Consider the following 11,792-nt stretch of genomic DNA (forward strand, 5'->3'; position numbering starts at 1 on the left):
GCCTCCGCGCCGCTTCCCAGGCCCGGACGGCCGCGGGAGGAGGTCCCGCTGTCAGTCAGCGGGGAAGGCCGGGCCGGGCGGCCGGAGGGGGCGGCGCCGAGGACGGGCTCGGGCCGGGAGCCGGGAGGCGGAGGCGGAGGCGGAGGCGGAGGGGCGGGGGCGGAGGCGGCTCTGGGCCTTATAAGCGGCGGGGGCAGGGCGGCAGGGAGGCAAGTGTCAGGCCGATGTGTCGCCCGCGAGGGGCCGGGGTCGGGGCCGCCGGGACCATGCGCGCGGGCTGGGCAGGGGGCCGGCGGGGCGCAGAGCAGAGCCGCCTGGGAGCCTGAGCTGCCCGGGGCCGGGGCCCGGGAGCCGCGCGGGGCCGGCCGGCCGGGGGGAGGGGAGCGATGCGGCGCCGGCGGGCGGCAGTGGCCGCGGGTTTCTGCGCCTCCTTCCTGCTGGGCTCCGTCCTCAACGTGCTCTTCGCTCCGGGCTCGGAGCCTCCGCGGCCAGGCCAGTCCCCTGAGCCTTCGCCGGCCCCGGGCCCGGGCCGTCGCGGGGGTCGCGGGGAGCTGGCCCGGCAGATCCGGGCGCGCTACGAGGAGGTGCAGCGCTATTCCCGCGGGGGGCCCGGGCCCGGGGCGGGCCGGCCGGAGCGGCGGCGCCTGATGGACCTGGCTCCGGGCGGGCCGGGCCTGCAGCGCCCCCGGTCCCCTTGGGCCCGGCCCCTGCCCGACGGCGCCCCGGGCTGGCCCCCGGCTCCCGGCCCAGGCTCCCCCGGCCCGGGCCAGCGCCTGGGCTGCGCCGCGCTTCGCAATGTGTCCGGCGCTCAGTACGTGGGCTCAGGCTACACCAAGGCCGTGTACCGGGTCCGCCTGCCTGGCGGCGCCGCGGTGGCGCTCAAGGCGGTGGACTTCAGCGGCCACGATCTGGGCAGCTGCGTGCGCGAGTTCGGGGTACGGAGGGGCTGCTATCGGCTGGCGGCCCACAAGCTGCTTAAGGAGATGGTGCTGCTGGAGCGGCTGCGGCACCCCAACGTGCTGCAGGTACGAGGGTGGGGGACTCGGGGGTGACGGTGTTGGCTGGGAGTGCCCAAGCCCTTGTCACTCTGGCTGGAAGAGAACCCCTTGATCTGGAGTGCCAGTGAGTATGCCCAGGCTAAGCTAGATGCAGAAACCGAACCATGGCGCTTCCCACTGCACCACCCTGCTTCTCACCCCTGGGTGGGCGTCCCTTTACCAAAGAACTCCTGGGTTTCTCGGCATTGACACATCCCTTCAAGACAGGCCAGGACGGAGGCTCCCAAAACTCAGGGTGTGGGGCAGTCCATTAAGACAGAACTTTCTCCTCCAGGCTGGAGTTGGGATGTTGAACACCAGGGATATTACCCCAACCAAAATGACCCTAAGCCAAGACACTTGAGTCAGAATTCCAACTGTGTGGTAATGTCCCCCTTCTTGATGAAACTTCTCTCAACTTCCAGTGACTTTGAAAATGAGACGGGACAGCAATGGGGTTGGGAAGGGCTGGAAAGAGACCATGTGTCAGGCTTGACTCCCAGAGAGTCTCCCTGCCCCCCCCACACACACCTCCAGCGCCCCCCAGAAGACACTGAAGGGGGCTGGGGAGCAGGCTAAAAAAAGGGAGCGCAGCCCTTTCCAGAAGTGAACCGAGGGTTCCCCAGGCCTTAAAAGGGGTCCTTGAGCCCCTAGAGAAGCCTCAAGGTCTCAGCTCAGTGGACAGACTGGCAGCCTAAGGGTCTAAACGTCACACTGTCTGAGTGTATATAGCCAAGAGGCTGGAAGGTTGAGAAGGCCAAATGCCCAGGTTCCTACTCCACGGGACTCTGCCTCAGCTGTTCACTGGAGACACACAGGAGAGAGAGGTGAAACCCCCACCTTGTCCCCTCCAAGCTAGACTTAAAGTGAGCCTCTCACCATCCCAGCACCACCCTAGCACACTCTAAGTCCTCTCTGTCAGGTCTCCCTCCATCCTAAGATCAGACAGACTGTGGCTTTTGCACATGTCTAAGTAAACTGAGAGGGGAATCCTGACCACTCTTGGTGAACATGGGGTGTGTGCAGCCTCTCCAGAGGATAAATCTTGCACACACCTTCCACCTCCCAGCCCACTCAAACTAACCTTTCTGCACCCAGCAGAAATGACTGGAAACCCAGGAGTCCTTCTCTCCTTTCCTCAGGAGTGAGATGGTACCCCAGCCCTGGAGAGATGGGTGGACATCGTAGAATAGGAGAGATTGGCCCAAAAGCTATTTAAGCTCCTGTTGGCTCCCAGTCTCCCCTCACTCTGCCCCCCACCTTGTATTCCCCAACCCTGGTCAGACACTTGTGACCAGGCCCTGGGCCCTGCACTGGCCTCAGGAGCTCGGCAGAACCAGCAGTGGCGTGTGGTGAAGCCTGCCCAGTTCACACTGTGTCTGCAGCTTCAGGGAGTGAGCCCCTGGTTACGTGGCCATTCTGACTGGGAGGATCTTGTACTCTGTGCTTCCCAGGGACTCTTGGGAACTTTTTGGAAACTCTAGGGTGTCAGCCAGATCCTGAGGGGGTGAAGAGGTCTTGAGTGACTTAGCAGGACATAAAGTCTTAGTTACTTGACTCAAGACCCCCCTCCTTCGGAAGGGTTTGATGTTTGATGTGCTTTCCTACCTCTTAAGAAACATCTCCCTCACTCTCCCCACCCAAACTTCCTGACCAGAGTTCAGCTAACGCCCCACAGGATGGTCCTCCTCTGAAATATATCAGATATATCACAGGATGGTCCTCCTCTGAAATGTCAGGGCCCCAGCCTAATTCTGAAGGCACCAAAGAAAAAATTCCAACAGAATAGTTTTCACCCTTTCCTTACCAAACCAAGCCCAGGGTTATCTGGGATTGGCTGTGTGACTCTATTGCAGAGTCCTAAAGGAGAGTTAGTGGCACCAGGGGACAAAGGTTGCTAAGGGAGAGAGGGTCGCAGGTCCTTTCTACCCAGGAAAAGTGAAAAGGGGGCCTTTTAAGTGTGAGTTTAGGGGCTGCTTTGAGGGTGGGTCTCCCCCATTCATCTTGTGACCGCCAGGCTGGGGTCCCTCTGGCTTCCTCAGCAGCCGTCTTTGCTGGCAGGGAAGCCGACAAGGGAATCTCCCTGCCTCCCTACACCTTCAGGGCAGGTGTACAGGGAACTCAAAATAATGCAGCTTTAATTCCTCTGAATCATTTAAAATTTCAAAACCGTTTGACTGTTTGCTGAACTGGGGAGGAGCCAGAGAACATTTCTAGAGTTCCTGGTCGTGCAGGCCCAACACCCTCCCTCTCTGAGCAGCCCAAAGTTGGTGCTGTGGCTTCTAATAGAAAATGCCCAGGCTAGCAGGCCCCGCGGCACCTCCCAGGGCTTTTTCTTGTCATGGGGACTGCCTGGGCGAGATCTTTCTATCCATCTTCTTTGACCCCTCCCCATCCTGCCCCTGACACACGCGCACACACACTCCCTCACGTGACTGGCTCCTCTATACCCTAGGGCCAAAGGGCACAAGGGTCTCCCTCCCCTCAACCTCTCCCCACCTCTCCCTGTCATCCTGGGGCCCCCAGGCCTGCCTGGGCCCAGATTCTGACCCTGCTAGAGTATATTTCTTCTCCCAGCTGAACAAAAGATATGACTGAAATGTTCAGCCTCATGCTTCCTGGGGGGGGGTTAATGGTGTCTTTTTATTTTTTCCTGAGGGGTGTTGATTAATACCTCGTTAACAGCGCATTTAACGACCTCCGGGTGTTTAATAACCTTCAGAAGTTTCCCACAAAGGCTCAGACTCTGGGCAAGAAAATGAGAACCAGGCCCCAGGGCTGTCCCCCTTACCTTCCCCCCACCCCACCAGGGTCTGGGGCCTACGTGGATTGATGGGGAGGGGATGGAGAGAGAAAAAAGAGGGTGCCTGAAGCTGCCCCAGCCCCCCAAGTCACAGCCCAAGAGTGAGGCCTTTCCCCATGCCAACAGGATGATGGGAACTGAGGGGGCACTCCCTGGAGTGGCTCTGGGGAGGGTGTGAGTTATGGCATGAGGGTGACAGTGCACAGAGATATCCAGGCCTTGGGCTCAGCATCCCTATCCCTCCACCACATAGCTCCCCTCTCCCTCTAGTCGGGCCTGGACAGCTCGGTCTTTGCATTTCTACCCCACAGGGTGCTGGTTGTTATGAGCACTGTACAAGCCCCTAGCTGCTGTGGAGTGTGTCAGAAGAGCCAGGGGGAAACCTGTGGATGCTGTTTAGGTGGGAGTGACAGTCAGGCTGTACTTCCCAGAAGTCCCTGGGCAGTACAGAGCTTCTCCCCAGATGATATACAGTAGACAGCTCCCTGTGACCATAACCCCAAAAGAACTTATCCTTCTACCAGGCTGGATGGCTCACGCCTGTAATCCCAGTACTTTGGGAGGCCAAGAGGGGTGGATCACGAGGTCAGGAGCTCAAGACCAGCCTGACCAACATGGAGAAACTCCATCTCTACTAAAAATACAAAAATCACCTCGGCGGGCGTGGTGGTGCATCCCTGTGATCCTAGCTACTTGGGAGGCTGAGGCAGGTTGAACCCAGGAGGTGGAGGTTGCAGTGAGCTGAGATCGTGCCACTACACTCCAGCCTGGGCAATACTCCATCTCAAAAAAAAAAAAAGAAGAAAGAAAAAGAACTGATCTTCCAAGAGGAACCATCACTCACTACCAACCCCACTGACACGTCGCTCATATGTAAAACACACCCAAGGATGTGCTCTCAGGTGCCTTATTCTTATCAACACTTGTTACCAATCTGAGAGAACTTGCTTTTCTTCCCTTAAGATCCAGGTAGAGAAAACTGAAGCTGCCAGAAGGTAGAAATGATGAGGGATAGATACAGATTGGAGGAGAGGAGAAGGGATAATGGCCAACCGTTTGCTGGCTTGTGTATTAGCAAACAGCATTCTTAGAAAAAACAAGTTGTGGCTGAGCATAGTGGCTCATGCCTGTAATCCCAGCACTTTGGGAGGCTGAGGCAGGCAGGTCAGGAGTTCAAGGCCAGCCTGGCCAACATGGTAAAACCCTGTTTCTACTAAAAATACAAAAATTAGCCAGGCATGGTGGCAAATGCCTATAATCCCAGCTACTTGGGAGGCTGAGGCAGTAGAATCACTTCAACCCAGGAGGCAGAGGTTGCAGTGAGTCAAGATCATGCCACTGCACTCCAGCCTGGGCGACAGAGTAAGACTGTCTCAAAAAAAAAAAAAAAAGAAAGAAAGAAAGAAAAAGAAAAAAGAGGAAAACAGGTTGTGGAATCTGAGTGGCATAAATTCACTTCTTAGCTCCTGCACTGATCAGCTATGTGACCTTATACAGGCAACTTAACCTCTCTGAGTCAGCTTCCTCACCTGAAGTTGGAGACAATAATGGCACCTACTGCACCCATTAGGGTTATTATAAGAATTGAGTTATGCACATAGAGCAATTTAGCGTGGTGCCTGGCATGTGGTTAACTCACAGTGGCCAGCTCTGTCCATTCACCTGAGTCAGAAGGGGTGAGGGGCTGATGTGGTCAATAGGAACTCTGACTGCAGGGAAGAGAGGGCAAGCTTCCGAGGCTATGCTGCCATTCTCTTCTGGCCTGAGCTGAAGCAAAGGCCTAGGGATGGCGTTGGGGGAGAGAAAGGGGGACCTGACAGTCCAGCCCTTCCCTGTCCCCACCCCACCCTGTGACCTAATGTCCTGCCCTCGGCTTTCCCCAGCTCTATGGCTACTGCTTCCAGGACAGCGAGGACATCCCAGACACCCTGACCACTATCACGGAGCTGGGCGCCCCTGTCGAAATGATCCAGCTGCTGCAGACTTCCTGGGAGGATCGATTCCGAGTGAGCACAGAGGAGGGATCAGGCCCTGGGCTCCTTGCTGGGAAGGTTCTCCCTTAGAAGGCCAGCCCTCCAGAGCAGCTTCCACTCCTCCTCCGCCCAGGGAGAGGGAGGGGAGGAAGGCGCACAGGCTGACTCAACCACAGGTCAAAGGGTTCAAAAAAGAAGCAAGACATAAAGGATCCTGACACTCTGTGCTCTTGCCCTCCTCACCCCTCCCCGTGCACATGTATACACCAGCTTGTGGGGGCTGGCACCCTAAAGAGGGGAACACACACTCACACTCAGCCTGGCTGCAGGAGGGCCAGGTCCTAGAACTAGGAAAGACCTTGGTATCATCTTGACCTTCCCACTATTTCCATACACTGAACTAAAACTACATTCAGGATGCAACCTCAGGGAAGAGACGCAGTATCCCCAGACCCTCGCTGCTGCCGTTCCCCACCCACCCACTCCATATTATTTGCAGGGTCAGGCTAGTCGAGAGTTAATAGGAAATCACTGGTCTCCTCCCCAAGGCTACTGACCTTGGCCTTTGTTAAGCACTGGGGCCTATAGAAGAGAAGTGCCAACCCCCACAAGCGAAGTCCAGATTCCAAAAGGAGGGTGTCCTTGAGCCCCACAGACCCACACCCAGGAGCCATGCAGTGAGCAGTCTTTTTTCTGCCCCTCAGATCTGCCTGAGCCTGGGCCGCCTCCTCCACCACCTGGCCCACTCCCCACTGGGCTCCGTCACTCTGCTGGACTTCCGCCCTCGACAGTTTGTGCTGGTGGATGGGGAGCTGAAGGTGACGGACCTGGATGACGCACGTGTGGAGGAGACGCCGTGTGCCGCCAGTGCTGACTGCATACTCGAGTTCCCAGCCAGGAACTTCACTCTGCCCTGCTCAGCCCAGGGCTGGTGCGAGGGCATGAACGAGAAGCGGAACCTCTATAATGCCTACAGGTGACCTCCACCCCCGACTCAGGAACTCCATCGAGGGAGAATGGGCCAGGAGGGCATGGCAGGGAGAGAGCCAACGTGGAGCCCAGCTAGGGCAGAACACTCAGCCTTGACCAGTGGAGCCATAGAGCAGGGGAAGGCTTCCACCCTGCCCAGAACGGAATATTCAGGCTTCTAATGGGGAGGCTAAAAATAGACAGCTCCAAGGAGAATCTGGGTTAGAGGGTGGCAGCTGGAGGCTTCTTAAAATAGTGTTGGACTCAGAGCCTAGGGCTGGTGAAACTGGCACCACCGCCCCACCCCCACCCCCGACCCCTGCTTCCTACCTGAGCCCTTGTGCTCTGGGAAGTTCCTCACTGGGCCCCAACCATGGGGCTGCTCTGACACCAGGAGTCAGGCAGGGAATTATGTGAGGCTGGGAGGATGGGCAAGCCCTGGGAAGGAGTGGAAAGCAGGCCCCTGGTTTCAGTTAGTATGAAGTTAGGTGTGGTCTTAGCATGTGTGCAGAACCCTCTCCCAAGACTGAGTAGACTTCACGGCGCACCTGGGATTCTGCCTGGTTGCTAGGCCTGAGGGTTCCAGCTCCCTGGCCAGGTTAGCATTCTACCCCTCTGTCTCTAAAGGCTGGGCCCCTGAGCCACTGGTGTCCTCTGTCCTGAGCCACTGGTGTCCTCTGTCGTAGGTTTTTCTTCACATACCTCCTGCCTCACAGTGCCCCGCCTTCGCTGCGGCCTCTACTGGACGGCATTGTCAATGCCACAGGTGAGCTCTCCAGGGCCCATCTGCTTCCATGCACCTGCCCCTCCCCCAGCAAAAGTGGGGAGAAAAACAACTCAGGGCAGCACGGGTCCAGAAACCATCATTTCCTAAGGTGGCATTCTGTAGCACACCCTCCCTGCCTGGCCCTCTGTTCACTGGGGTACAGGCTCCAGAGGCAGAGGAGGGAGCAACTGGCTGCTGGCTTCAGGGAGGAGTGGGAGCTCTGGGCATCTCATCTTAGCCACACTGTACTCTGCAGGAGAGCTCACCTGGGGGGTGGACGAGACCCTGGCCCAGCTGGAGAAGGTGCTGCACCTGTACCGGAGCGGGCAGTATCTGCAGAACTTCACAGCAAGCAGCAGTGCTGGTGAGTGGCCCGACCTGATCAGCAGGGAAGCGGGAAAAGGGTGGCTGGTGAGTGACCCTGCCCAACTAGGCTGAGGGGCTCACCTTTTCTCTGGGGACCCTTGTCTCCAAAGGCCACTCTAGGGGCTCACATAGAGTCATGGAGAGGCTGACGTGGAGTAATTTGAGGTTCCATCTCTAGCTGAGCTACAGCAACTATAATCCTGCCTTCAATTTGGGGGTGGGCACTGACTCCCCTACTCTGGATGGCTCCAAACCCTATCATATATTGGCTCTGTGACTTTGAGCGAGTTACTTCTTGAACCTCCGTTTCCTCATCTGTGAATTGGGTTCACTTTTACCCACCTTACCAAATTCTTATGGGAATTAAATGTCGGGTGAAATGTGTGAAAGCAATTAGTGCACTTCCTATGACACAGCTAGAACACAGCATGTTTGCTTCTCTTTGCTTCCTCTAACCTCCTGCGGCTTGAAGGGCACTGGACAGTAGGGGAGGCCCATGCTGAACCAGCCAAGAAGCCCCAGGGCAGGGGGAGAATTCTAGCCCCTGGTAACAGACTGTGGTCCTTCTGCTGAAGCCCTGGGATTTAGCTGGGGTTGGCCAGGGTTGAGGGGTGAGAAGACTCCATATTCAGGGAGCTCTGGCTAGTCTTAGGGGTGGAGGAGCCCTGTTAGCCCTGTAAATAAAGTTTAACGAGGTGAACAATGGCTGGCTCTGTCCCTGAGGATGCCGTTTATGGGGCTGTAAATCACAGTCAGCCCTGGACTTTGGTCTAGTCCCTGGTAGGAGAAGGAGGCAGGAGGGCGGGGTGGCCAGAGGCCCAGGGCTTCTGCATTATCAGTCCAAAGCTGGGGCTCTCCAGGCAGTGGGAAAGACAGGAGCAAACAAGATGCCAGCAGCTGAGCCGCTCACTGATTGTGAATTTTCAGTTTCTGAGGCTCTCTCTGTATAATGAGATCTCAGATTTTTCCTGCAGCCCCCTCCCCACTGTAGCCATAGATTTTTTGCATTTTAGTCCATTTGCATGCTTTTTAACTTCAAAAGACCCTGACTCCCTTCCGTCCCAGGCCTGTCTGTGGAACTTGGCTAACTTCTGTCCTCAAGGCCAGGAGAAAATGTGAATGAGGATTGCTCTGAACCCTTTGCAGGCCACACTGGATGCTGGTTAGAAATGCAGGTTCTCAGTTCCACCCCAGACCTACAGAATCAGAACCTGCATTTGGCCAGGCATGGTGGCTCACACCTATAATCCCAGCACTTTGGGAGGCTGAGATGGGAGGATCCCTTGAGCCCGTGATTTCAAGGCTGCAGTGAACTATGATTGTGCCACTGTACTCTAGTTTGGGCAACAGAGAGAGACCCCATCAAAGAAAAAAAAAAAAGAATCTGCATTTTGACAAGAGTCTTTGGTGATTCACATGCACGTTGAAGTTTGAGAAGCCTGGCTGTAACTGTGTCAAATGTCCTGACCTCAGCAATTAGCCTAGACAGCTGGGGCTCCGTGTGTCCCTGTACAGCTAGTGCTCGACTTACGACCACAATTGGCACTGGCAGAGTGGTCGTAACACAATTTGGTCGTAAGTTGAGTAGGCTATATGTACAGATGAAATGGTGCACTCGGAGATGGTAGTGCTGCCAGAAGCTGGTCCGCCCTGTCATACGCCCAGCTGGGCAACATTTGCGCTGCCAGACGCGGAGCAGTCGTGGCTAGCGATTGTGGTCGTAAAGTCGAATGGTCGTAAGTTGCATAGGTCGTAAGTCGATCAATACCTGTCTGTCTCCATGCATGTGCCTGCTATCTCATACTGCCTGAACCAGCTGCCCTTAGATTAGGGAGATATGTATCTCCTGAAAACCAAACCTGTGCTTTGTCTTTATTGAGTATTCAGCCCAGTTTTAACAGCGGTAAATGCCTTCGTTTCCATGCTAGGGGGCAGGGTTGGACTTAAGCTTTTACCTAGGAAATGAGTCTTGCTTCCCTTTTCAGAAAGTGGCACATCCCTGGGTAGTCTCCCTGGGCATACAGAGTTCTCATTTTACTCCATCCCCAACCCACAGAGTACCAGCGCATCCCAGACAGCACCATCCCCCAGGAAGACTACCGCTGCTGGCCCTCCTACCACCACGGGAGCTGCCTCCTTTCAGTGTTCAACCTGGCTGAGGCCGTGGACGTCTGTGAGAGCCATGCCCAGTGCCAAGCCTTTGTGGTCACAAACCAGACCACCTGGACAGGTGAGCCAGTGGGAAAAGGCCTTCCAAAAGAGATGGCAGGACCTCTCTGGAGACTGACAGATAGTGGTCCCCCATCGGAAGCCAGAGGGGATGTGGAGATGATAAGAGAGGTATATGTGTCTTCAAGGCAGTCAAATTAGGGGGAATGGCCCTGCCTCCAGGGAGAGAAACATCCAGCCCTGTTACCTCTCACCTCTGCCCCCAGGTCGGCAGCTGGTCTTTTTCAAGACTGGATGGAGCCAAGTGGTCCCTGATCCCAACAAGACCACCTATGTGAAGGCCTCTGGCTGACCTGTCTGAGGGCTCGGCTGACCAGCTGACTGTCCTCACTGGCTGGGCTTGCTTGTGCGGGGAGTGACTTGCACTAGCAGCTCTGCATGTCACCTGGGAACCCCTGCAGACAAAACTGACATCCCAGACAGACCGATGTGACCAGGACAAACGTGCAATAATGCCAAATGTTAAAATGTGAGTTTACCAGCCTAGCTACGGGACTGCTGGCTCCCAGGCCAGGAATCATGGGGGGTGACTGCCTCTCCAACCCTCTGGGCAGCAAGCAAGGCTCAGGCTAGTCTCCCCAGTGGGGGCTGTGCCCTTCCCTGAGACAGTTCCATAGGCAGCCCCATCACTGTGTTCAGTAGCGTGAGAATGTAGCTAAAGCCCTGCTGCTGCTGCTGCTGCTGCTGCACATGCCACGGCAGGCAGGGGGCTGCATGGGGACAATCCACCACGGGTGTTCTCTCAGCTTAGCTCTGGACAGGAGACTTGGCAGGGGATGCTCTGGGATGTTGGTGATTCTGTACCTGGGGAGGATGTCTCTGACCTCCCGACAGGGGGCACTCCCAGGCCAGCCCAGGGATCAGGGGCAATGGTGCACACCTCAGCATGAGCCAAGACTGGGGTTGGAGAACAGTTGTGGTTTGAGCCAGGACTTGGGGTGGGGTAGGGCCGGGGCCTTTCTGCCTCATTTGCTTTCAATGAAAGCCGCAAAGCAGCCAAAGCCAGGCTCTCCCCCTTCCTGGAGTTTGAATATCCAGAATCTTTTGTACTTCTTGTTTGTTAAATTGTTTATTTTTGTAAAAAAATAAAATAAAATCAGTTAATAAAATGATGCTTCACAGCAAAATCTCCCCAGTGATAGTTTCTTAGGTTGTGACTTCTTGGTCCTACGTCCTTGGTATATTATGTTTGTGGAGATGCATCACAGGGGAAGATGAATGAAATCTCAGCAGCAAGCCCTGATGTCATCACGAAGTGTTTTCAGGTCCTGCTCCCATCCATGGTGCCCACCTCCAGCTGGGCCCTCCACATCTTGTCCCCAAAAAAGACATGGGGACTCCCCTTTCCCCCAAGGACGTTCTCATTTTTACACAGACCAGCTTCTTATGTATGAAGCCCTAACCCAGTGGGGTGATGTCCTCATGGTGGGATGTCAGCCACGAAGCGGTCACCAGGGGCTCCCGAACAACCTGTAGGTGGGTCAACTTTACTTCTGCACAGGGTTGGACCTGCCTGGGCCCACCACAAGGTCATGGGCACTAAGCTTTCCTGAGTCTTTCTCTGAACATGAAATACATGAACAGTCAGAAGAAAGGTGGGTCTGTGGAAAAACCAGCTTCCACTTTGTCAAGTTTAGGAGGGAAGGTCT

At 55.9% G+C, this 11,792-nt stretch overlaps 1 protein-coding gene across 1 annotated transcript; it reads left to right on the forward strand.

Annotated features, from left to right (window-relative positions):
- The first annotated feature begins 210 nt into the window (after positions 1-210).
- Positions 211-11,279, forward strand: PKDCC (protein kinase domain containing, cytoplasmic). The gene is made up of 7 exons (XM_032239407.1): positions 211-1,025; positions 5,724-5,846; positions 6,518-6,789; positions 7,469-7,548; positions 7,805-7,912; positions 9,971-10,144; positions 10,350-11,279. Exons 1-7 carry the CDS (start codon positions 387-389, stop codon positions 10,433-10,435), a joined length of 1,482 nt encoding a protein of 493 aa, XP_032095298.1. The 5' UTR covers positions 211-386; the 3' UTR covers positions 10,436-11,279.
- The last annotated feature ends 513 nt before the right edge of the window (positions 11,280-11,792 follow it).

The sequence above is a fragment of the Sapajus apella genome, unplaced genomic scaffold (genome assembly GCF_009761245.1).
Source record: "Sapajus apella isolate SASKATOON/1434 unplaced genomic scaffold, GSC_monkey_1.0 scaffold44, whole genome shotgun sequence".
Taxonomy (NCBI): Eukaryota; Metazoa; Chordata; class Mammalia; order Primates; family Cebidae; genus Sapajus; species Sapajus apella.